At 39.1% G+C, this 25,102-nt stretch overlaps 1 protein-coding gene across 1 annotated transcript in view; it reads left to right on the forward strand.

The window, feature by feature from the left end:
• TTN (titin) overlaps positions 1–25,102 on the forward strand; it is a 277,521-nt gene that overhangs the window by 176,962 nt on the left and 75,457 nt on the right. Inside the window, exons 191-235 of the mRNA XM_029224548.1 lie at positions 608–731; positions 1,262–1,528; positions 3,192–3,289; positions 3,979–4,147; positions 4,244–4,510; positions 4,617–4,883; positions 4,976–5,254; positions 5,346–5,754; positions 5,859–5,983; positions 6,086–6,352; positions 7,126–7,395; positions 7,493–7,795; positions 7,887–8,189; positions 8,439–8,626; positions 8,717–8,831; positions 8,938–9,222; positions 9,321–9,472; positions 10,163–10,310; positions 10,622–10,799; positions 11,325–11,446; positions 11,540–11,827; positions 11,935–12,231; positions 12,356–12,542; positions 13,014–13,129; positions 13,222–13,521; positions 13,635–13,934; positions 14,028–14,133; positions 14,223–14,419; positions 14,503–14,808; positions 14,907–15,185; positions 15,742–16,041; positions 16,141–16,443; positions 16,557–16,922; positions 17,234–17,536; positions 17,668–17,967; positions 18,816–19,112; positions 19,217–19,501; positions 19,600–19,893; positions 21,241–21,540; positions 21,648–21,956; positions 22,047–22,237; positions 22,634–23,063; positions 24,371–24,679; positions 24,813–24,961; positions 25,048–25,080. Coding sequence (XP_029080381.1) covers positions 608–731; positions 1,262–1,528; positions 3,192–3,289; positions 3,979–4,147; positions 4,244–4,510; positions 4,617–4,883; positions 4,976–5,254; positions 5,346–5,754; positions 5,859–5,983; positions 6,086–6,352; positions 7,126–7,395; positions 7,493–7,795; positions 7,887–8,189; positions 8,439–8,626; positions 8,717–8,831; positions 8,938–9,222; positions 9,321–9,472; positions 10,163–10,310; positions 10,622–10,799; positions 11,325–11,446; positions 11,540–11,827; positions 11,935–12,231; positions 12,356–12,542; positions 13,014–13,129; positions 13,222–13,521; positions 13,635–13,934; positions 14,028–14,133; positions 14,223–14,419; positions 14,503–14,808; positions 14,907–15,185; positions 15,742–16,041; positions 16,141–16,443; positions 16,557–16,922; positions 17,234–17,536; positions 17,668–17,967; positions 18,816–19,112; positions 19,217–19,501; positions 19,600–19,893; positions 21,241–21,540; positions 21,648–21,956; positions 22,047–22,237; positions 22,634–23,063; positions 24,371–24,679; positions 24,813–24,961; positions 25,048–25,080 — 10,881 coding nt within the window. The remainder of the gene's footprint in view (positions 1–607; positions 732–1,261; positions 1,529–3,191; positions 3,290–3,978; positions 4,148–4,243; positions 4,511–4,616; positions 4,884–4,975; positions 5,255–5,345; positions 5,755–5,858; positions 5,984–6,085; positions 6,353–7,125; positions 7,396–7,492; positions 7,796–7,886; positions 8,190–8,438; positions 8,627–8,716; positions 8,832–8,937; positions 9,223–9,320; positions 9,473–10,162; positions 10,311–10,621; positions 10,800–11,324; positions 11,447–11,539; positions 11,828–11,934; positions 12,232–12,355; positions 12,543–13,013; positions 13,130–13,221; positions 13,522–13,634; positions 13,935–14,027; positions 14,134–14,222; positions 14,420–14,502; positions 14,809–14,906; positions 15,186–15,741; positions 16,042–16,140; positions 16,444–16,556; positions 16,923–17,233; positions 17,537–17,667; positions 17,968–18,815; positions 19,113–19,216; positions 19,502–19,599; positions 19,894–21,240; positions 21,541–21,647; positions 21,957–22,046; positions 22,238–22,633; positions 23,064–24,370; positions 24,680–24,812; positions 24,962–25,047; positions 25,081–25,102) is intronic.

Raw genomic sequence — 25,102 nt, forward strand, 5'->3', positions numbered from 1 at the left:
AAAAAATATATATATATACACACACACACACATACATATATATATAGTAATGCCATTTCATATATTTTTTCTTCCAGTTTTATTGATATATAATTGACGTATAGCACTGTATAAGTTTAAGGAGTACAGCACAATGATGTGACTTACGTATATCATGAAATAATTACCATAATGTTTCGTGAACATCCATTATCTCATATAGATATTAAAGATATAGAAAAAAAATTTTTTCCTATGATGAGAACTCTTAGGATTTACCCTCTTAACAACTTTCATATGTAACATAGAGCAGTGTTAATTATATCTATCATGTTGTACATTACATCACTAGTACTTATTTATCTTATAAACAGAAGTTTCTACCTTTTGACTGCCTTCATCCAATGACCCCCCATCCTCACCCCCCACCCCCAGAAAACAAAGATCTGATCTCTTCTTCTGTGAGTTTGTTTGTTTTTGAAGTATAATTGACCTATAACACTATATTAGTTCCTGGTACACAACATAGTGATTCTATATTTCTATAGATTTCAAAATGATCACCATGATAAATTTAATTACCATGCATATATTCTTAAACTGCACCTTTTTTTTTTTTCAAAAAAAGGTGGTCACACGTTCAGAAGGAAGAGTTCATACACTTACTCTGCGGGATGTAAAGTTAGAAGATGCTGGAGAAGTCCAACTAGTAGCAAAAGATTTCAAAACGCAAGCCAACCTCTTCGTGAAAGGTAATCACATGGCTTATTTTTTAAAACATGTATAATGCAGAGGTTCATAAATAATGCCAACTCTCAACTATCTGTATATGGTAAATACCACAGATCATTAAAATTCACCAAATATCAGAAAGTCTAATTTTACTTTTTGGCTTAACAAAATAGTTCACAGACTACTAAAAAAAAAAGCCAAAATTGGCTAGAATAGGTTTTACTTCCTTTTTCCATCCCCACTGTTTTTACTGCATTTAAAAAACTGCTGGAGGAAGAATTATTATCAATAGGTATCTATCACTTTCTTAACCAAGAGTTGGCTATTATTTCCTTGATGTTTCATATTCTCTAAAAATGCTTTTCCTCTGTATATAAAAATAATAATGAAACATCATTATTAGACGAAAACATCTGAGTGGAATCAAAACTTACAAATGAAACTTAAAAACAGAAAAGCCCTCAAGATACAAGAGGAAAATTGAGGAGGTGCTGAAACTCTTGGAGAAGGAAAGGAGAAATACCTTGGCTAATTAGTATGATTCTTTCAGAACCCCCAGTTGAATTCACTAAACCTCTTGAGGACCAGACGGTCGAAGAGGAAGCCACTGCGGTATTGGAGTGTGAAGTATCCCGAGAAAATGCTAAGGTGAAATGGTTCAAAAATGGGACAGAAATTCTCAAAAGCAAGAAGTATGAAATTGTTGCTGATGGCAGGGTCAGGAAACTTATTATACACGGCTGCACCCCAGAGGATATTAAAACATACACTTGTGATGCTAAGGATTTTAAGACTTCCTGTAACCTGAACGTCGTGCGTAAGTATTCTTCTTACACAGCACTTTTCACTTGCAACTCTTTGATAACAACAACAAAAAAAACCCCACTTTTTTGCATGCCCTTCTTGGCCTAACCACATTTCTTGGCAACTTACAGTATCGATACTGACGTAACATGATATTTTATGTGTTTAAAAAAAAGAGAGGTCCTTCCACTACATCTGGTCTGAGAAGGGCAGAGTGATCACTTTTTGCTATGCTTCTCACTGAGTAGTGAGAGATGTGCTCTTTGTCTACATGGGGTAAGCCTACTGCAGGAATATCTCAATACAGATGAGGACAAATTGAATTTAAAAAGACAAGAAGGGTGTCATAAAAAAAGAAAAAGGAAAGGAAAGGAAAGCCATTGCCACTTGGAAGGAAAATGAATTTTCAGGTATGAGGAACCACTAGAAAATGATCATGAAATTTCAGTCTGAATAGGAGCACACTGGAGGTCTGCTGTAATATGATAAAGCCCATTCACATAATGCTGTCTCTGAGAATAAGAATGGAAAAGAAGATGGAGAGAAGCCTGTATCCCTTGAGTCCTATAAATGAAGAGAGCACTAATGGTTTTTAGCACTACTTCTTCCTCTGGTGGAAAATAAAACGTCTTTTTTCAGAATGCCACATGCTAGCTCATTTTTTTCATTCATTCATTTGTCCAGCAATAATATTTTAGTGTCTTTATTTTTGTGCAGTATTTGCTATTGGTTTAGTTGCTTCCCATCTGTCAACAGCTCATAGTGGCTTTGATTGTGCTTCCATGCATCTTGGTCTGTTTTATTCTTTCCACTTTGTGGCTGTTCTGCTTTCGCTTATGACAGAATAGCTTCTTGGGTCTCCTTCTTCCCTTTGTTACCTACTTTACCTCTATTCTAAGAAGGCTCAGCAACAATGAGCATATCTTCAAGCCTATTAGCCAGCACTTGTGTCCCAGAATTTCATTGATCAAGAAAGGGCATCTTGGGAAGGACTCACAAGGAACCCTGAAAGAAGGAAGGGCATGTGGGCAGCTCTCCAATCCTATATATCCAACAACTTAATTCTGGAGATAAATGAAACCAGAGATTAAAAAAAAAAAAATCACCCTTCCATTCAAAGCATGTTGTTTTGTCACACTAATGGACTTTATACCTGACTTATACGTGACCTCTTTGAAGCTGACACACACCAAAAAAGCTGAATGTATGTGATTTCAATTGCAAACTCATGTCTCTTAGCCATAGACAAGACTGATCATAGCTTTTCAAGCTGCACTATCATTGAATTCTCCTAATTTCTCAAAGATTATGCTGCCTGCCTTAAATAAGATAACGATTCTTTGCTACTGGTGTTTCCTTTGACAATATCAACTTTCAACTCTGGAGAAGTATCAATGAAGATATTTCCTTCAGCTTTCCTTCAGAACTGAGCTCGCGATACATAGGTAGATAGATAGATAGATAGATAGCAAGAATTAGTTGGACATATATTATGCCACATTTTATGAAAACGAAGAGATATGTAAAATGCAAAGTATCACAACTGAATGGCAGCTCCAAGTGATTTCCAAATCAGCTGTAGCCTGCTAATATGAAAAAGCCTGCAAAAGCACCACAGTATGTCAGAGTGAATTTCTAGAAACCTCATTCTGAATTCTGATGACCTTCTCTTACAGCTCCTCATGTGGACTTCTTAAGACCACTCACCGATCTTCAAGTTAAAGAAAAAGAAATGGCTCGGTTTGAGTGTGAAATTTCCCGAGAAAATGCCAAGGTTTGTGATTGTGTGGTTGCTAACTTGTGTTTTCTGATAACTTTGTTTACTTATGGTCTGACCAAAATGAAAAAAACAACAAAAAAAATGAATCAAACATCTCTGTAGTCATCACTTTACTTTTAGGTTAATGATTATTACTTTAGTGTGAGATACATACTTGATTTAATTGTTCTCTTTTTAGTATTACTATTATTCGTTTGCTATTACTTGAAAAACACTGGACTTGCAATCAGGAGATTTAGATATTATTAATTTGAACCATATGAAATTGATGTTTTCTTAGGTTAAAAACAATCAAATTAAAAAAAACAACAATCAAATATCAGCAATTTCATATGTCTCGACTCAGTACTCCTGGTTGCCATTAACTACCATTGGCAAGTCAACTTTGAGTCCTGGAAAACAAAGGAGTTGGTCTGCATGAAATCCAAGGCCCTCTACGGCTCTAATACATGATCCCATTATTTTTAATAACTGATAATAGTATCACAGCTGCTCACTTAATAATTGAAGCAGTTTGTTCTTGTTTTTTGGGGTTTGGTTATATTTACCACTTTGGTTCTTCTTCATAATGTAAAGTCTTATTGACTGCTTTTAGAAAAGCTTAGGATCATAGTTCCTCTTAAGGACACACATGTGAAGGAACAACAGAACTGATAAAGGTATTTTTTTAATCTTAACTATAGGTTCAGTGGTTTAAAGATGGTGCTGAAATTAAAAAGGGCAAAAAATATGACATCATATCTAAGGGAGCAGTCCGCATTCTTGTCATCAACAAATGTCTAGTGGCTGATGAAGCAGAATATTCCTGTGAAGTAAGGACAGCGCGAACTTCCGGCATGCTGACAGTCCTGGGTAAGAATGAAGTCTTTCTTTGCAGGAGTATATGTGTTGGGAAAAAAAAAATTTCCAGTTTAATTCAGTGTTTTTCGTTTTTAATTCTTCTTGCAGAAGAAGAAGCTGTCTTTACAAAAAATCTTACCAACATTGAAGTTAGTGAAACAGACACTGTAAAACTGGTTTGTGAGGTCTCCAAGCCCGGAGCAGAAGTAATTTGGTACAAAGGGGATGAAGAGATCATTGAAACAGGAAGATATGAAACACTTACTGTTGGACGAAAGAGAATCCTGATCATTCAGAATGCTCACCTGGAAGACACTGGCAACTACAACTGCCGACTCCCAAGTTCTCGAACCGATGGCAAAGTCAAAGTTCATGGTATGAAAATTACAGTGAATACTATTGTATTTTAAGAAAACCATACCTGTTGCATGTAAGGTACAAATGCTTAATATTTCAATATCTTGCAACTTTTTCTTTCCAGAACTTGCTGCTGAATTTATCTCAAAGCCTCAAAACGTTGAAATACTTGAAGGAGAAAAGGCTGAATTTGTCTGCTCTCTATCAAAGGAAAGCTTTGCAGTCCAGTGGAAGAGAGATGATAAGACACTTGAATCTGGAGATAAATATGACATAATTGCTGATGGCAAAAAGAGGATCCTAGTTGTGAAAGATGCCACATTACAAGATATGGGCACTTATGTAGTCATGGCTGGGGCCGCCAGAGCAGCGGCTCACTTGACAGTAATTGGTAAGTTTGTTTGTGCTTCTTGGATTTACTTATATTTGCATCTACCACATTAGTACTTCTTCATACTACAAAATCTTGTTGATTGCTTTCAGAAAAACTCAGGATCATAGTTCCTCTGAAGAACACCCGTGTGAAGGAACAACAAGAAGCTGTCTTTAACTGTGAGGTCAATACCGAAGGTGCCAAAGCCAAATGGTTCAGAAATGAAGAAGCCATATTTGATAGTTCAAAATACATTATTCTCCAAAAAGACCTGGTCTACACCCTCAGAATTAGAGGTGCACAATTAGATGATCAAGCCAACTATAATGTGTCTCTGACCAATCACAGAGGTGAAAATGTTAAGAGTGCAGCCAATCTAATTGTAGAAGGTAAGTCACTTATTTGACATTAGAGATTTAAAAAATCAATTTCTATGATGAAAACAATTAAAATCAACACTCTTCTTCTCCTTTCCAACAGAGGAAGACCTTAGGATCACTGAGCCTCTTAAAGATATTGAAACAATGGAGAAGAAATCTGTCACATTCTGGTGCAAGGTGAACCGTCTCAATGTAAGACTGAACTGGACCAAAAACGGAGAAGAGGTGGCTTTTGACAACCGTGTTTTATACAGAATTGATAAATATAAGCACTCTCTAATCATTAAAGACTGTGGCTTCCCAGATGAAGGTGAATACATTGTCACTGCTGGACAAGATAAATCTGTTGCTGAACTTCTCATCATAGAAGCCCCTACAGAATTTGTGGAACACTTGGAAGACCAGACAGTCACTGAGTTTGACGATGCTGTCTTCTCCTGCCAGCTCTCCAGAGAGAAAGCAAATGTAAAATGGTACAGAAACGGGAGAGAAATCAAAGAAGGCAAAAAGTACGTGAGAGCTTCTCAGTCTCTATTTCTGTAGCTATATATACAAGTTTGCCAATTTAGTGGTCATTATGCAAGCTAACCAATAATTCAATCTCTTCTTTTAGATACAAATTTGAAAAAGATGGCAGAATACATAGACTCATTATAAAAGACTGCAGGCTGGATGATGAATGTGAATATGCTTGTGGAGTAGAAGACAGGAGGTCTCGAGCTAGACTCTTTGTGGAAGGTACATATTAAGTGAAAGGACGATTTTTAATTCTCGTACGTTTTTAAATGTTGTTAATCCCAATACAAACATGTTTGTATTTATTTCACATTTTCTTTTCAGAAATCCCTGTTGAGATCATCAGGCCTCCCCAAGACATCCTTGAAGCCCCTGGTACTGATGTTGTCTTTTTAGCTGAGCTCAACAAAGATAAGGTGGAAGTCCAGTGGCTAAAAAACAACATGATTATTGTCCAGGGTGACAAACACCAGATGATGAGTGAAGGAAAGATACACAGGCTACAGGTCTGTGACATTAAGCCCCGTGACCAGGGTGAATACAGATTTATTGCCAAAGACAAAGAAGCCAGAGCTAAGCTTGAACTGGCAGGTAAGTCCCTTTCTTTCATTTTCAAACATCCTTACAATACCACAGATACTGGGTAGGTTTCAGATTTCACAGTTAATTAATGAGAAAATGTTTGTGAAAGCTTTTTATTCCAATTAAGCCTTGTCCACATGTTAACTATTCTAATTCCTCTTACCACCAAGTGTCCTGACTAAGAGGAAATTGACAGCATTGCTCTTTACATGCGATAACCTTGCACAGCTCCTGGCACATGGCAGCTGTTCGTTAACTCCTAGAATTAACCTATTGCCCTGAGAGTCTTCCCAGCAAACCCAGACCTAGAGACAGGCCCATTCTTTTCTACTTTCCAAATCCCTGTGAGGCCTCTTAGGTCTGTTTTCATCCTGACCCAAGCTTCCAAGACATCCTTAGAGGTTGGCATTTTGAAAGAGCCATTAATGTACCTCTTGTGCATAAGAACAAGTTTATCTGCTTTATCTTGAACTAAGTATGAGGTACCTATTTTATATAAAAAACAAAAAACATGTTCTGTGCACTATATTCAGGCCTCTGTTATTATTATTGGCAAAGAATGGAGATTTTGTGGTTTCATATCATACTTAGTCCTCTGTTCTTCAGAGTCTGATAATTTGCAAAATAAGCCGTGAGAACTCTAAGTCAGCTAGTGTTCTCTCCTGTAAAGTTACTGTGACATGTAACCAGTATTTGCTAACAAATGCATAGTAAAGAAGCTATGGCATAGCTGGACTACAATAAATAACTCAAAAGCATTCACATATTATTTTTCTCACTAGCCGCACCTAAAATCAAGACAGCTGACCAAGACCTGGTGGTTGATGTTGGCCAGCCTCTGACCATGGTGGTGCCCTATGATGCCTACCCCAAGGCAGAAGCTGAGTGGTTTAAGGAAAATGAACCTCTATCTTCAAAAACTGTTGATACTACAGCTGAACAGACTTCTTTCAGAATTTCAGAAGCCAAGAAAGGAGACAAAGGAAGGTATAAAATTGTGCTTCAGAACAAACATGGAAAAGCAGAAGCATTCATCAATTTACAAGTTATAGGTAAGCCCTTGAGTCACTTGGACTTTATTGGCAAGGCACAACTAAAAGCGTGATAACACACTAAAAAAAAAAAAAAAAATGTATATGTGAATTCCAGATGTTCCTGGGCCAGTACGTAACTTAGAAGTGACAGAAACATTTGATGGTGAAGTGAGCCTCGCTTGGGAAGAACCATTAACTGATGGTGGAAGCAAAATCATAGGTTATGTTGTTGAAAGACGTGACATCAAGAGAAAGACCTGGGTTCTGGCCACTGACCGTGCAGACAGTTGTGAGTTTACTGTCACTAGACTACAAAAAGGAGGAGTTGAGTACCTATTCCGTGTGAGCGCAAGAAACAGAGTCGGCACTGGTGAACCAGTAGAAACTGACAGTCCTGTAGAAGCGAGGAGTAAATATGGTAAGAAGAAGTTTTTAAGTAAATTGTAAACTAGCTTATCTTTGCTTTTATCCCTGAGATAACCTAAAGCCCGTGTTTTCTGGATATCCAGATGTTCCAGGCCCTCCTTTGAATGTAACGATCACTGATGTGAACAGATTTGGTGTCTCATTGACATGGGAACCACCAGAGTACGATGGAGGTGCCGAGATCACAAACTACGTCATTGAATTAAGGGACAAGACTTCTGTCAGATGGGAAACTGCCATGACAGTAAGAGCTGAAGACCTGTCTGCAACTGTCACTGATGTGGTGGAAGGACAGGAGTACAGTTTCCGGGTTAGGGCCCAAAACCGAATTGGAGTTGGAAAACCAAGTGCAGCCACACCCTTCATCAAAGTTGCTGATCCGATTGGTGAGTCCATCAAAAAAAGGGAAATAAGTAATCCATTTAATCAAGAAATTAAGCTTATCGATTAAAATAAATCAAATTAAACAGAAGTTAATGAAAAGAACATCAGAAAAATTTGAACAAAATTGTAGAAATCCAGACTGGGCCTGCTTGTGTCCAGTGAATATGGGGATGATAGAAATGATTACAGCATTATCTTAATAAGCTGTCACTGAATTAAATGGTATGCTCCAACTCTTTCTTCCAATCCAGAGAGACCAAGTCCTCCTGTGAACCTAAACTCCTCAGATCAGACTCAGTCATCAGTTCAGCTCACATGGGAACCTCCTCTGAAAGATGGAGGAGGCCCAATATTGGGCTATATAATAGAACGATGTGAAGAAGGAAAAGATAATTGGATTCGTTGCAATAAGAAACTTGTCCCAGAACTGACTTACAAGGTACGGCATGTGTATCTAAAATAAATAGTCGGTAACTGATCATGGACTTAAACGTATATGTATTTTACAGACATTGATTCATAATTTTAGGTTACTGGATTACAAAAAGGAAATAAATATTTATATCGAGTATCTGCAGAAAATGAAGCTGGTGTTTCAGATCCATCTGAAATTCTTGGTCCTCTAACTGCTGATGATGCATTTGGTAAATGGGTATTTTCTTTTCAGATTTGGGAATAGCACATAGCTACTTTGGGGTACCAGGGATTTAAATACGGTACTGGAAACTCATTAAGTTTTCTTTTTGGTAGTTGAACCAACAATGGATTTAAGTGCATTTAAAGATGGCCTGGAAGTTATTGTGCCAAATCCTATCAAGATCCTGGTTCCAAGTACAGGCTATCCAAGGCCAACTGCTACCTGGTCTTTTGGAGATAAAGTACTAGAAGCAGGAGACCGTGTGAAAATGAAAACCCTATCTGCCTATGCTGAGCTTATCATTTCTCCAAGTGAACGTCCAGACAAGGGCATTTACACGCTGAAGTTAGAAAATCGTGTGAAAGCAATTTCTGGGGAGATTGATGTCAATGTAATTGGTAAGGAACGAAACTTCTGTGATCTAAGGTGATTTGACAGTATTAACAAATATTGGTTCAAGCTATTAATGACTTCTGACTGCATTTTTTTTTTTCAGCTCGCCCAAGTGCACCCAAAGAACTGAAATTCGGTGAGATAACCCAGGACTCAGTACATTTGACTTGGGAACCACCAGATGATGATGGAGGAAGTCCATTAACCGGATATGTTGTTGAAAAGCGAGAAGTCAGCCGGAAAACATGGACTAAAGTGAGTTTTGAGCAGCAACTACAGAAAAGAGAGTGGGGGAAATCCCAAAATGTCGAGATGCCTTGCAAAGTTTTTATGTTTTTACCTTCACCTTGCTGAAAAAGTACCTACAACTTTTTAAAATGTATTGATGCTAATGCTTCCTGAGGTAGTTCAACCAAGATTTGGTGTAATTGCCTCATTTTGTGAGCCTTACCAGATTTTCAACTAGGTTTATTAAAAAATAAAACTTACCTACTCAGTTGGTACCTGATAAGTATCCAATATGCCCTTTTAAGCTATAAGCCATTCTAAGGACACTAAGTACTTAACTCCCTGGTGGTCATACTTCTTCTCACTCCATTAAATTACCTTAGTTGGCCTAATCTGCCATTTTCTCTCCTCCGTTTATACCATTACTGTTTTTTACCTTGATTTATCATATTTCTAATAACCAAGCTGGTAGAAAGAATCAACACCTTATTTACCGACTTTTTAACGTGTACAAACTATGAAGCAGTTCCACCTTACATTAGGCGTCAAATATTATCATGTCTTACTTTGCAATTTTTTCCTTAATATGAAATCAACGTAAGAATAATCCTTAGCATTCAAAACAACTTCCATTTGTAACCCTGCTCATGGTAAAAATATTTTGACTTAGGCAGAGTTTTTGGAAAACAGTTTATTAACTGTATTGCTTTGTCCCAGGTTATAGACTCTGTGAGCAACCTAGAATTCACAGTTGCTGATCTTGTTCAAGGAAAAGAATATTTATTTAAAGTCTGTGCTCGTAACAAGTGTGGCCCTGGAGAACCCGCATATGTTGATGAACCTGTAAATATGTCAGCTCCTGCAAGTGAGTACATTCTTGATATTTTCTTACCTAGCCTCTTGTTACCTGTTTTTCCTTTTATTTTTATTTATGTATGTATTTATTTATTTGGCCGTGCCACGCAGCTTGTGGGATCTTAGTTCCCCGACCAGGGATCGAACCCATGTCCCCTGCACTGGAAGCACAGAGTCCTAACCACTGGACCACCAGGGAATTCCCACCTGTTTTTGCTTTTAGACCTGGAGTTGAAGTTACGGGGGAAGTACACAGGTTGGCAGTATGGAGATTTCATAGATGGCCTATCTAAGACTGACTCTCTCTTTAAAATGCTACAGCGGTACCTGACCCACCAGAGAATATTAAGTGGAGAGATCGAACAGCCAAGAGCATCTTCCTAACATGGGATCCACCTAAACATGATGGTGGTTCACGCATCAAAGGATATATAGTTGAAAAATGTCCACGTGGTTCTGATCGATGGGTCGCTTGTGGAGACCCAGTTGCAGAAACAAAGTAAGTTTTTAAATTATTTGGCACAAAAGTAAATATTTACTCTTACTAAAATGGGCTTTCTTTTGGAAAATCTAAATGTTAAGTTTAGAACTTCCTTGGTGTGCCTGTCTTTTTTTTTTTTTTTTTTTTTTTTTGCGGTACGCGGGCCTCTCACTGCTGTGGCCTCTCCCGTTGCGGAGCACAGGCTCTGGACGCGCAGGCTCAGCGGCCATGGCTCGCGGGCCCAGCCGCTACGCGGCACGTGGGACCTTCCCGGACCGGGGCACAAACCCGTGTCCCCTGCATCGGCAGGCGGACTCTCAACCACTGCGCCACCAGGGAAGCCCCTGCCTGTCTGATTTTTAAAAGTGCTGCTGAACTTACCCTTTAATCAAGGTTTTCATTAGTTAAAATGTTGAAGCAATCCAGAATTAATTTAAAGGATAGTATTATACCAGGGGTATGAATTTTGGAAATATTATGAATACTACACAATGGAACAGATTAAATGCATTAAGTAAAATATCCTATTTTGTTTTCTGACAGAATGGAAGTAACAGGTCTTGAAGAAGGCCAGTGGTATGCCTATCGCGTGAAGGCCTTGAACAGGCTAGGAGCTAGCAAGCCAAGCAAACCCACAGAAGAAATCCAGGCTGTGGACACACAGGGTACTTACTTTTGGTTTTTGCTTTATCAGTCAGACTTTTGACTTTAATTCTGCCCAAATTTGGTAACATCGTAAATAATCTTTTCCAATTCAGAGGCTCCAGAAATTTTCCTCGACGTGAAGCTCCTTGCGGGTCTCACTGTAAAAGCGGGAACTAAGATTGAACTTCCTGCCACTGTAACTGGCAAACCTGAACCTAAAGTAACCTGGACAAAGGCTGATATGCTTCTGAAGCAGGACAAAAGAATCACCATTGAAAACGTTCCTAAAAAATCCACAGTGACGATCGTGGATAGTAAGAGAAGTGACAGTGGCACATACATTATCGAGGCCATGAACGTCTGTGGTCGGGCCACTGCTGTGGTAGAAGTGAACGTCTTAGGTAAGGGAGGCTCTCGTTTTAAAAATGGGCAAACTCGTTCCAGCTACTTTTGAAAATAAAACATATTAAACAAATGCTTTTCTCTGAGTGTGTACTGTCATCCACAGATAAACCTGGACCCCCAGCTGCTTTAGATATCATGGAAGTGACCAACGAGTCATGTCTTCTCACATGGAACCCACCACGCGATGATGGCGGATCTAAAATCACAAACTATGTCGTGGAGAGAAGAGCGACCGACAGTGATATGTGGCACAAGCTCTCGTCAACTGTCAAGGATACAAAGTTCAAGGCAACCAAATTAACACCCAATAAAGAATACATCTTCAGAGTTGCTGCAGAAAACATGTACGGTGTTGGTGAGCCAGTTCAGGCCACTCCAATAACAGCCAAATATCAGTTTGGTAAGTTTCTCATTAATCAAGTGGCTAAAAAAAAAAAAAAAAAAAACATACTTGTGTCAAAGTTGGATTTAGGTGTCATATTTATATACAGGACATATAACACATATGATTATCCTGTCTATAGATCCACCTGGACCTCCAACTCGCCTAGAACCTTCTGATATCACTAAGGATGCAGTGACCCTCACATGGTGTGAGCCAGATGATGACGGTGGCAGCCCCATCACGGGTTACTGGGTTGAAAGATTAGATCCTGATACTGATAAATGGGTTAGATGCAATAAGATGCCAATAAAGGATACAACATACAGGTACGCCCAAGCTCTCCATTAAGATGTCAAAAAAGCAGTGTATATAAATTTTCATTCTTTAGCATTCCTTTTGATTATACCTGATTATATATTACTATAAAATTTTAAATTATTTTTACTTATCTTTTCTATTACCACATAATTTCAAAAATGATATAAATTCCATTGAAGGGCACATTTCTTAATTTCTTACCATAAAATATAAACTGTCTGGAAGTTCCAAAGTGTTTGGTCCTCTAGTATATTATGGTAATGATTATTATTATAGATATTATAATTAGATTGGTACATGTGACCAAATCTAAAGTGTGTGACAGTTAAAAGGCAATTTTTAATTTATATTGAAATATTTCAGTTAAATATCCAAACCAGTTTTTCACAATTTAAATAAATTAGCTTCTTCTATGTGAAATAAACAGAGGTTTCTCCTTCTTATCGTGGTATTCAACTCACACTTTGTTCCTAATTCAGAGTGAAAGGTCTTACCAATAAGAAAAAATACAGATTCCGTGTGTTGGCTGAAAATCTTGCTGGACCTGGAAAAGCAAGCAGATCAACTGAGCCAATCTTAATAAAGGATCCCATAGGTATTATTCATATATTTTCTGTGATTATTTTGAAGCTTATATTAATTCCTTTTGGCAAACCTCAATAATGGTTTCATTTCATTGGCTTGCAGATCCTCCATGGCCCCCTGGAAAACCAACCGTGAAAGATGTAGGCAGAACATCATTAATGCTGAATTGGACAAAGCCAGAACACGATGGAGGGGCAAAGATCGATTCTTACGTCATTGAAATGCTAAAGACTGGAACAGAGGACTGGGTCCGAGTGGCCGAAGGGGTTCCCACCACCGAGCATTTGTTCCCAGGGCTCATGGAAGGGCAAGAATACTCATTCCGAGTTAGAGCTGTGAACAAGGCGGGCGAAAGTGAACCCAGCGAACCCAGTGACTCTGTGCTTTGCCGGGAGAAACTTTGTAAGTCACTCTTAATTATTTCATCCCTGCTATCTAATCTCTTAGTGACTACTAGAAAATTTAGTGAAGACTGAATATTGGACAATAAGAAATTGAATTTTTTTTTCCTTCAGATCCCCCATCACCACCTCGTTGGCTTGAAGTTATCAATATTACAAAAAATACAGCAGACCTAAAGTGGACAGTTCCTGAGAAAGATGGAGGGTCGCCCATCACCAACTACATTGTGGAAAAGAGAGACGTGAGGCGGAAAGGCTGGCAAACAGTGGACACAACTGTCAAGGACACCAAGTGCACAGTGACCCCACTGACCGAGGGTTCTTTATACGTGTTCCGAGTTGCTGCAGAAAATGCCATAGGACAGAGTGACTATTGTGAAGTCGAGGACTCTGTCCTGGCCAAAGACACCTTTAGTATGCTCTCTAACTTCATCTTTGTGACATCATTTGTAGTGGACTGTCACTTTTCTCCCTGGTTTTTCTAACCGCTGAATATTTTGCTTTCAGCCACCCCTGGACCACCCTACGCTCTGACAGTGGTTGATGTGACGAAAGGACATGTTGACCTGAAGTGGGAACCACCTAAAAATGATGGCGGAAGACCAATACAGAGGTAGAATTTTAATTAACTCATAAAGAAAAATTTACATTCGGCTGAAAATTCTTTATTCATGCTCACGAAATGCTTTGTTATTTCAATAGATATGTCATTGAGAAGAAAGAAAAGTTAGGTACCCGTTGGGTGAAAGCTGCAAAGACCTCAGGACCTGACTGTAACTTTAAAGTAACTGATGTCATTGAAGGAACAGAGGTCCAGTTTCAGGTTCGGGCAGAGAATGAAGCTGGAGTTGGACACCCAAGCGAACCCACAGAAATCCTGAAAATTGAAGATCCAACAAGTAAGTAGTGTTGATTATACGAAGGATATTGTCTAGAGCTTAATGATGAGACTGTGGATGTGAATGTTTCACTCTCTTTTCAGGTCCTCCTTCACCTCCCCTTGACCTGCATGTGACTGATGCTGGGAGAAAGCACATTGCCATTGCTTGGAAGCCTCCAGAGAAAAATGGTGGAAGTCCTATTATAGGATACCATGTTGAAATGTGTCCAGTAGGCACTGAGAAATGGATGCGGGTTAATTCTCGCCCAATAAAAGACTTGAAATTCAAGGTTGAAGAAGGTGTTGTGCCCGACAAGGAGTATGTCCTGAGAGTGAGAGCCGTCAATGCTGTTGGTGTCAGTGAGCCATCTGAAATCTCCGAAAACGTGGTTGCCAAAGACCCAGACTGTAAGAACAGTTTCTCTTTATAATTAATAAAGTAGGCTTTACTCATGCACTGCAGTTTGACACACCCTTCTTTTCCCCTTTTGGATTATCTCTTACAGGCAAGCCAACAATTGATCTGGAGACTCATGACATTGTCGTCATTGAAGGTGAAAAATTAAGCATTCCTGTTCCCTTCAGAGCTGTCCCAGTTCCAGCCGTTAGCTGGCATAAAGATGGCAAAGAAGTTAAAGCAAGTGATAGATTAACAATGAAGAACGATCACATCTCTGCACACCTTGAAGTTCCCAAGAGTGTCCATGCAGATGCTGGAGTTTACACCATTACCCTGGAGAATAAGCTCGGCTCAGCAACTGCCTCAATCAATGTCAAAGTCATAGGTAATCATTCTTTGATGAAACACCAGACATTCTTCACCTGTTGGGAAAATTGGTTAACTCTGCAATGTTAGTATAAGTGGCTTCATGAGCTGGCCATTTGTAAACTAAGTGTCCTTTCAGATTATTTCTTCCCATACGAGAAGCAAAGCAATTCTGAAGAGACGAAACTGCTATTTAAACCCTGATTACACTAATTCACTTCTGTTGTAATCATTTGCATGTGAAGTACTAACTTAAATAAAAGATGTGGCACACCCAAAGAATGTTTAAATAACCAGTATTCATTTATTAATTGTATTTGCACGTTTTCATAGTGTTCTCAACCAGGAGTGGTAACATTTTCTGCCCCCTTCCCCCCCCCCCCGACATGGATGGTGTTTTGAAATTTGGGGGGCCATTTTTGCTTGGAACAAAGACTAAGGGGGAAGTTACTGACAGACATTTAGTAATTGGGAGCCAAGGATGCAAAATGGCCTGCAATGTCCTACTCAGAGTGTGCTCTTAATATGCTGACTTTGCAGGTTACAATGATAATTGTCAATTTGATTTCTAATAGGACTACCTGGACCATGCAAAGATCTTAAAGCAAGTGATGTGACCAAGAGTTCTTGTAAATTAACCTGGGAACCTCCAGAATATGATGGTGGAAGCCCAATTCTTCATTACGTCCTAGAACGCAGAGAAGCTGGGAGGAGGACGTATATACCAGTCATGTCTGGTGAGAACAAACTGTCTTGGACTGTCAAAGATCTCATACCAAATGGTGAATACTTCTTCCGTGTTAAAGCTGTCAACAAGATTGGTGGAGGCGAATATATTGAACTGAAAAATCCAGTAATTGCTCAAGATCCGAAGCGTAAGTTTGAGCATGAATGTAACAGAGCTAAGAGTTAATATGCATTTTTTTTAAGAAGACGGGTTTCCCTATATTAACAGGTTTTTTCTTGTTCTTCAGAGCCCCCTGATCCACCTGTAGACGTTGAGGTACATAATCCTACAGCTGAGGCAATGACTATTACATGGAAGCCACCTTTGTACGATGGAGGGAGCAAGATAATGGGTTACATCATAGAGAAGATTGCTAAGGGTGAAGAGAGATGGAAGAGATGCAACGAACACCTGGTACCAGTCCTGACCTATACAGCAAAAGGCCTTGAAGAGGGAAAGGAATACCAATTCCGTGTGCGAGCAGAAAATGCTGCTGGCATTGGCGAACCTTCTCGGGCCACTCCTCCAACCAAAGCGGTAGATCCTATTGGTAAGTTGTGTTTAATGGGTTTGCCATTTTCCCATCGTAAAAGAAATGAGAATAAGGTTTTGTCAGATATTTTAATCAGAATTGAAAACAATTACTGTTTTTAATCATTGCAGATGCCCCAAAAGTCATTATGAGAACAAGCCTAGAAGTGAGACGAGGTGATGAAATAGCACTCGATGCAATTATTTCTGGGTCACCTTACCCAACTATTACGTGGCTAAAGGATGAAAATGTTATCACACCAGAGGAAATTAGGAAGCGGGTAGCACCCCTGGTTAGGAGGAAGAAGGGTGAAGTTCAAGAAGAAGAAGAACCATTTGTCCTGCCTCTGACACAGCGTTTGAGTATTGACAGTAGCAAAAAAGGAGAATCTCAGCTACGTGTCCGAGATTCTCTCCGACCTGATCATGGCCTGTTTATGATCAAAGCTGAAAATGACCATGGTATTGCAAAAGCTCCTTGTACCGTCAGTGTGCTAGGTAAGTAGGTAAAACTACACTTTCCAGTGGAAGAAAGTTAATATAAGAGTTTTGTGGGCAGTTAATAGAAGTGGGAAATAGCTTCAGCAAGGTATCCTCGGTCCCAATTTTTTCTCCTGGCTATGTAAAAGAAATCAACTGACCTTGTTATTCATTAGCTAATGTGATACAAAGATGATAGACAGATGTAGAAAAAACAGAGGTTTATGTCACAGAAGCACACTGCGTCTAGAAGCTTAGAAGCACACTAAACATTTACATTTTCCAGTGCTACACAAAATTTTAACCACTTCTGTCTTTCAAAATATCAGATATACCAGGACCACCAATCAACTTTGTATTTGAAGATATTAGAAAGACCTCAGTCATCTGTAAATGGGAACCACCCCTTGATGATGGTGGCAGTGAAATTTTAAACTACACTTTGGAAAAGAAAGACAAGACAAAACCTGACTCAGAATGGATTGTCGTCACTTCAACACTTAGACATTGCAAATATTCAGTGACAAAGTTGATTGAAGGAAAAGAGTACCTCTTCCGCGTCAGAGCTGAAAATAGGTTTGGGCCTGGACCACCATGTGTTTCAAAGCCACTTACAGCTAAAGATCCATTTGGTAAGGATCTTTAGCATTTAAACTTTGCCTTTTTATCATATGTTGGTATATATATTATCACAGCTTGTAAACTTGAATTTTCATGTCATGCTAGGGAATTAATTCAAATATGCCTTTTTAATTTTCATCAGAACCACCTGATGCACCCGATAAGCCCATTGTGGAAGATGTCACCAGTAACAGTATGCTAGTGAAATGGAATGAACCAAAAGATAATGGAAGCCCCATCTTGGGTTACTGGCTTGAAAAACGTGAGGTGAATAGCACACACTGGTCTCGTGTCAACCGAAACCTTCTGAATTCTTTGAAGACCAATGTAGAAGGCCTATTAGAGGGACTCACCTATGTCTTCAGAGTATGTGCCGAAAACGCAGCTGGACCTGGAAAGTTCAGTCCCCCCTCGGATCCCAAAACAGCACGTGATCCAATCTGTAAGTAATTCCTTAAGAAGAAAGTGGGGTATAGCATGGTCACTATAATTAACAGTACTGTTTTATATGCTTGAAAGTTGTTGAGAGTGTAGATCTTAAGTGTTATCAAAAAGTGGTAATTATGTGAGGGAGTGGTGGTGTTAACTGACGTTATTGTGGCAATCATTTTGCAATATATACATGTATCAAATCATCACATTGTACACCTTAAACTTACATGCGTTATATGTCAATAATATCTCAGTCAAGCTGGAAAAAAATCAAACTAAATACTAGCAATGACTGACTATAGACAAATGTTGAGGTTGCAATGTAAAATTTTAAACATCTGTATTTATAACTGAAAAGCTTCACAAAGCAATAATTACCCATATTACATGCAACACACTGTGGAAAAAAAAAGTGGGGTCACGTAAGCTACTGCGCATTTTAAAACCATCAGTGAGTTGTTGTTTTTTTTTAAATAAATTTATTTATTTATTTATTGGCTGCATTGGGTCTTCGGTGCTGAGTGCAGGCTTTCTCTAGTTGCGGCGAGCGGGGGCTACTCTTCATTGCGGTGAGTGGGCTTCTCATTGCAGTGGCTCCTCTTGTTGTGCAGCACAGGCTCTAGGCACACGGGCTTCAGCAGTTATGGCACGTGGGCTCAGTAGTTGTGGCTCGTGGGCTCTAGAGCGCAGGCTCAGTAGTTGTGGCACACAGGCTTAGTTGCTCTGTGGCATGTGGGATCCTCCCAGACCAGGGCTCGAACCCGTGTTCCCTGCATTGGCAGGCAGAGTCTTAACCACTGTGCTGCCAGGGAAGTACCCATCAGTGAGTTTTGATTTCTGTGTCTGCATTCATTCTAGCTCCACCTGGGCCACCTGTCCCAAGAGTCAATGACACAAGTTCCACAACTATTGAACTAGCATGGGAACCCCCAGCTTTCAATGGTGGTGGGGAAATTGTTGGCTACTTTGTTGATAAGCAGCTGGTTGGCACAAATGAATGGTCCCGCTGCACAGAGAAGATGATCAAGGCCCGTGAGTACACTGTCAAAGAAATCCGAGAGGGTGCCGATTACAAACTTCGAGTGAGCGCTGTCAACGCCGCAGGTGAAGGACCGCCTGGAGAAACAGAACCCGTTACTGTGGCTGAACCACAAGGTACTTAAAAGTTACATCAATAAGATGATGGATATTTTCCCAGTATGAGATTTTTTTTTTTTCCATCTTTCTTGGGCTAATGTATGACTGTTCTCTTTCAACAGAGCCTCCAAATGTGGAACTAGATGTTTCTGTCAAGGCTGGAATACAGATCGTGGCTGGGAAGACTCTCAGAATTCCAGCTGTGGTAACTGGTCGTCCAGTGCCAACGAAAGTGTGGACCAAAGAAGAAGGAGAGCTGGATAAAGACCGTGTTGAAATAGAGAACGTTGGAACCAAATCTGAACTAAGTATCAAGAATGCATTAAGAAAAGATCATGGCAGATATGTGATTACAGCTACCAATAGCTGTGGTTCTAAATTTGCAGCAGCCCGGGTAGAAGTTTTTGGTAAGGAATATTACATGGATTTCCACAGGATTTTTCCTAAGTGATACTATCATCTATCTTATTGCATTGATTTTTTTTGTTGCCGTTTTATTTTTCAGATGTCCCTGGTCCAGTTCTTGATTTGAAACCCGTTGTAACAAACAGAAAAATGTGTCTGCTTAACTGGTCTGATCCAGCAGATGATGGAGGAAGTGATATCACGGGCTTTATTATTGAAAGAAAGGATGCTAAGATGCACACTTGGAGACAACCAATAGAGACTGAGAGATCTAAATGTGACATCACAGGTCTCCTTGAGGGACAAGAATATATGTACCGTGTGATTGCCAAGAACAAGTTTGGCTGTGGCCCTCCTGTTGAAATAGGACCAATTCTTGCAGTTGACCCACTAGGTAAAAAAGAAGGTTTTCATTGTGTATATAAAGTAAACACTGATTGCTTCTAGTTATGTCACTTATGTGTAGAGCTTTATGGCTTCAAACTCCCAACAATCTCAAGATCTATAGCTGGAATAATGAGAAAGTAATGAGAAAGGTAAACTAAATAACTACCAGCAACTTTATACCATGTTTACAATAATTTCAATGTAATTTTTGCACAAAACTGGGCATGGTTTTGCGTGCTGAAAAACCTGAATCACTGGAGCTTAGCGTAACCTAAAAATAGTTTAGAAATATTACATCTTAGTAAGAAAATACACTGGCATAATTAATTTAATAGTCCAGTAGTCAAAGAGAGTTCATTGTTTTTGAAAGATTACAGGACAGAAAACTGCCTTAGCGTAAATGCTTTAGTCTTCCTTTAGCCCCTCAAGTAGTCCCCAGACTGGAAGGATGAGGGGGCACCAAAACCAGAAAGAGCCACCAAAGAATGGAAACCCAACCAAAGGAGATCTCCTTGACCAGTATAAACAAATAGGAAGCCCTAATATTGCACACACTTGGTAACGCATGCTGACATCCCATCCTAGAAAGCCAAGTCTTTGAGGATGCCCCATTCCCCAAGAGACAGAGGAGTTATTCCTCCTCCACCACCACCACCACCACCACCACCACCACCCAAAAACAAACAGGAACAAAATTACCTCCTCACTGTAACAGCTCATCTCAAAATGTCTACTACAGCTCAGGTTGTGCCAGAAAGAACAGAACAGAGTTGGACTTCTACCACTAAGCTCTGCTTCTGGTTGCGATAACAGTCAAGAGTGGATTGGGTCTAGTTTCACCATGCAAAGCTTATTCTTTCTATCTTGTCCTTCAGGACACAAAACTACAGCAGCATTACATAAATTCTCTTTCCACCCCCTGTTAAACCCACACTTGAGGCAACATGGTCCAAAGTGTGTTCAGTAGACATATCCATTTTCTGTTAATAAGAAAGGAACACTTGCTCTCAGCTGGTCACTCAAAGCAAAACTTCACAGACAGCCCTCCTAGGTCATTAAAATTAGAAGCTTTCCCACTGACAGAGGTAAAATATCTAAAATGCTAAATATAAAAAAGCATACATGCACCTCAATTTTTAATCAATAATCTTGACTATAGAGTTTACTAAGAAAAATTCTGACTATATGAACGCCTATAATTCTGTTAACTGAGATATTCTGAGGATTTTAAAGACAGATGCAACAGTATGCCGAACAGAAACCTATTTTTCACGTAATTAATCCGAATTGAAATGTGATTTCTTACATGAATACTTATTTCATTCTTGTCATTTCAACCTGCCTCTGGTTAAAGGTCCTCCAACGTCTCCCGAGAGGCTTACATATACGGAAAGGACCAAGTCCACTATCAACCTTGACTGGAAAGAGCCCCGCAGTAATGGTGGCTGCCCCATCCAAGGCTATATCATTGAAAAACGGCGTCATGACAAACCTGACTTTGAAAGAGTTAACAAGCGACTCTGCCCAACCACATCTCTTCTGGTTGAAGATCTTGATGAACACCAAATGTATGAGTTCCGTGTCAAGGCCGTCAACGAAATTGGTGAAAGCGAACCATCCCTGCCTCTTAATGTGGTCATACAAGATGATGAAGGTGTTGAATCTGAACATAATAATCATTTTAATGCACTTTATCTCATAGGTTGAGCAAACATCCTTATGACTTTGCTATTTTTTTTCCCCTTTCCCTTCTCTTTGCAGTGCCTCCAACTATTAAGTTGCGCCTGTCTGTTCGAGGAGACACCATCAAAGTTAAGGCGGGAGAGCCTGTTAACATCCCTGCAGATGTGACAGGCCTTCCAATGCCTAAAATTGAGTGGTCCAAGAATGAAACTGTGATTGAAAAACCCACCGATGCACTTAAGATAACCAAGGAAGAAGTATCCCGAAGTGAGGCAAAGACTGAGCTTAGCATTCCCAGAGCAACCCGGGAGGACAAAGGCACTTACACGGTGACTGCTTCTAATCGCCTTGGCTCAGTGTTCCGAAATGTCCATGTTGAAGTATACGGTAAGTGACACGCTTTCTAAAAAAAAAAAAAGAAATCCAGTGTCTGTTTAAGAATTTGCTTCTCAATCTCCTCCTTTGGTTCCTTTTCAGATCGTCCATCCCCACCAAGAAATCTTGCTGTTGTTGACATTAAAGCTGAATCTTGCCACTTAACGTGGGATGCCCCTCTAGACAATGGTGGGGGTGAAATCACCCATTATGTCATTGACAAACGCGATGCAAGCAGGAAGAAAGCTGAATGGGAAGAAGTCACCAACACTGCTGTAGAGAGGAGATATGGGGTAAACTCTTCTAAGTATTTTCTTATGCACACTTAAAGGACATAACTCTGAATTAACATCATTCTAGCATGACCTTGGAATTTAATGATTGAACTCAAAACCACACACAAAAAGCTTAAGTATAGTTTTTAGCATCTTGCACATAAAGCCACTTAGTAAATACTTTGATATACAGATCCTCTTTTACTTGAGAGAGCCACTATTAGGTGCAATAAATTTACACATTCTCATTTTAAAAGACTTTCTCCATGTTTGAGTGGAGAAACTCAGATAACTGAGTTTATAGAAGTATTTCTTTTTACAGTCTTCCCTACCAAAATAACTGGAATTTTAAAACAAGTGAAAATCAATGTAAGTATATTGTTTTTAAGAAATTATTGTTCATCTGATTTCTAGATCTGGAAACTTATCCCCAATGGTCAGTATGAGTTCCGAGTTAGGGCAGTGAATAAATATGGAACCAGCGATGAATGCAAATCAGATAAAGTGGTCATTCAAGATCCTTATCGCACTCCTGGACCTCCGGGAAAGCCAACAGTTTTGGAGCGCACCAAAGGGTCGATGCTAGTGAGCTGGACTCCTCCTCTGGACAACGGCGGCTCTCCAATTACTGGCTACTGGCTGGAGAAGAGAGAAGAGGGAGGTGCCTACTGGTCACGTGTTAGCCGAGCACCGATAACCAAAGTGGGATTGAAAGGCGTGGAATTTAATGTTCCCCGTTTGATTGAAGGTGTTAAATATCAGTTCAGAGCGATGGCAATAAATGCTGCAGGAGTTGGCTCTCCCAGTGAACCATCAGACCTAGCTGTTGCAGGAGATCCCATGTGTAAGTATGCTTCCATTTCTGGAAGTTATCAAGGGCAAAGCCACTAAATGGATAGCTCTGCTCTTAAATTTCTTGTATATTTCTATGCCAAATTATTTCACTTATTAAAATAAAAAGTTTCATACTTACATAGACTATCAGAAGTATATATGTATGTGTGTATACATATATACACACACTATGCACACATATCTAATACGTACATATACATGTATATGCATACACATACATACAAAAACTCATACAGTGTTTAAACACTTAGATTAAATCTAGTATTGTATGAGGAATCACAATAATAAAGACCCTGGACTATAAGCTCCTCTCTGCTCCCATACCTTAAATAAACCTCTCTCTCATTAATTAGCTACTGTGGAAATTACCTCCCTCACTAAACAGTCAGACCCTCCAGTAGGAGTTCAACAAAAGCAAAAGTTGTTAAATTTTCAATAGTATATATTGAATAAAGATATAAGATCTTCAAGCACCGTCTGTGAGGTCAAATAAAAGAAAAAAACAATTCTGAAAGATCTATGAGCAGATCGGTTCAAAAATTAAAATACCATGGCCTTAATGATTAATTTCATTTGCTATATAAATGGATTTTCTATGGGAAAAAAAATTCAGCTATTTGTTCAAAAGACTTAAAATAATCTAAGTTCTATACAGAGCATATATAAAAAATGAATTAGTCATTCATCCTGCAAGCTGGTAGTAAACATATGCTACGTGCAAAGAGCTGTCCTAGGCACTGGAGAGGAAAGAGCTATGGTTAAAAAGATGAATGGAGTAAAAGAATTTCCATAATCGTAAAGCACTGTCAGAAATGTGATGGATTGTCACCCGATTAGGGACAGGGTCAATGGCTACAGTAAAGGGCTTAAGATTAGTTTGTGTTCAAAGGTTTACCAGCTAATGATGAAATCATTTTTTAATTTTAATTTTATGGTAGGTTAAATTAAAATAAGCTTTTAGTAGAGAATACTGCAGAATCTCTTCAAAGGGACCTCAAAAGTAAAATAGCTTTTCACCGATTGTGTGTAAATAGAGTATTTCTCTATCTAGAGCTAGTCAGTAATCTTTCTACTCCCAGTTAGTTGTTTGCTTTCTTTGTTTTAGCATTAATGCTAAATGAAAATAGATTTTCTTATATTTCTCTTCTCTAGAAGGTAATTTATTCCTTTGGCATTCCTATTTTAATAGATTAAAAATAAGATATGATCAGGTATGGTAAAACATTCTTATAGTATATAAATCTATCATCCCACCAGCTTCAAAATCTGACTTTTTTTAATTTATTTTTTTATTAGATCCACCTGGGCCACCTTCTCGCCCAGAGGTCAAAGATAAAACAAAGTCAAGCATCTCACTAGCATGGAAACCTCCAGCCAAAGATGGTGGCAGTCCGATCAAAGGATACATTGTAGAAATGCAAGAAGAAGGTACTACTGACTGGAAAAGCGTAAACGAACCAGACAAACTTCTAACTACCTGTGAATGTGTGGTGCCGAATTTGAAAGAGCTCAGGAAGTACAGATTCCGAGTGAAAGCTGTCAATGAAGCTGGTGAATCTGAACCAAGTGATACAACTGGAGAGATCCCTGCCACTGATATTCAAGGTACTAGTCCTTAATCCATTTATGTATTCATCTTTTGATCTTATTATGAAACTGATTCATTTGTTGAAGACATGTCGGTTACGTTTTTGAAAAAGGTGAGCTAAATCCTGTTATATTATCCATGGTATTACAGAGGTACCAGAAATTTTCATTGACATTGGAGCACAAGACTGTCTGGTATGTCAAGCTGGCACACAGATTAGGATTCCTGCTGTCATCAAGGGACGCCCAACACCAAAATCATCTTGGGAATTTGATGGAAAGGCAAAGAAGGCAATGAAGGTAAGAAAATTATAATTCTCTGCATCTCCCATTGACTCACTCTAAGGAATATTTACACTATAACTGACTATCTTCTTTTCTAATAGGATGGGGTTCATGACGTACCTGAAGATGCACAGGTAAAAAAACCAAAAAACTGAG

This window comes from Monodon monoceros, unplaced genomic scaffold (genome assembly GCF_005190385.1).
Source record: "Monodon monoceros isolate NGI ecotype Baffin Bay Population unplaced genomic scaffold, NGI_Narwhal_1 Super_Scaffold_16, whole genome shotgun sequence".
Taxonomy (NCBI): domain Eukaryota; kingdom Metazoa; phylum Chordata; class Mammalia; order Artiodactyla; family Monodontidae; genus Monodon; species Monodon monoceros.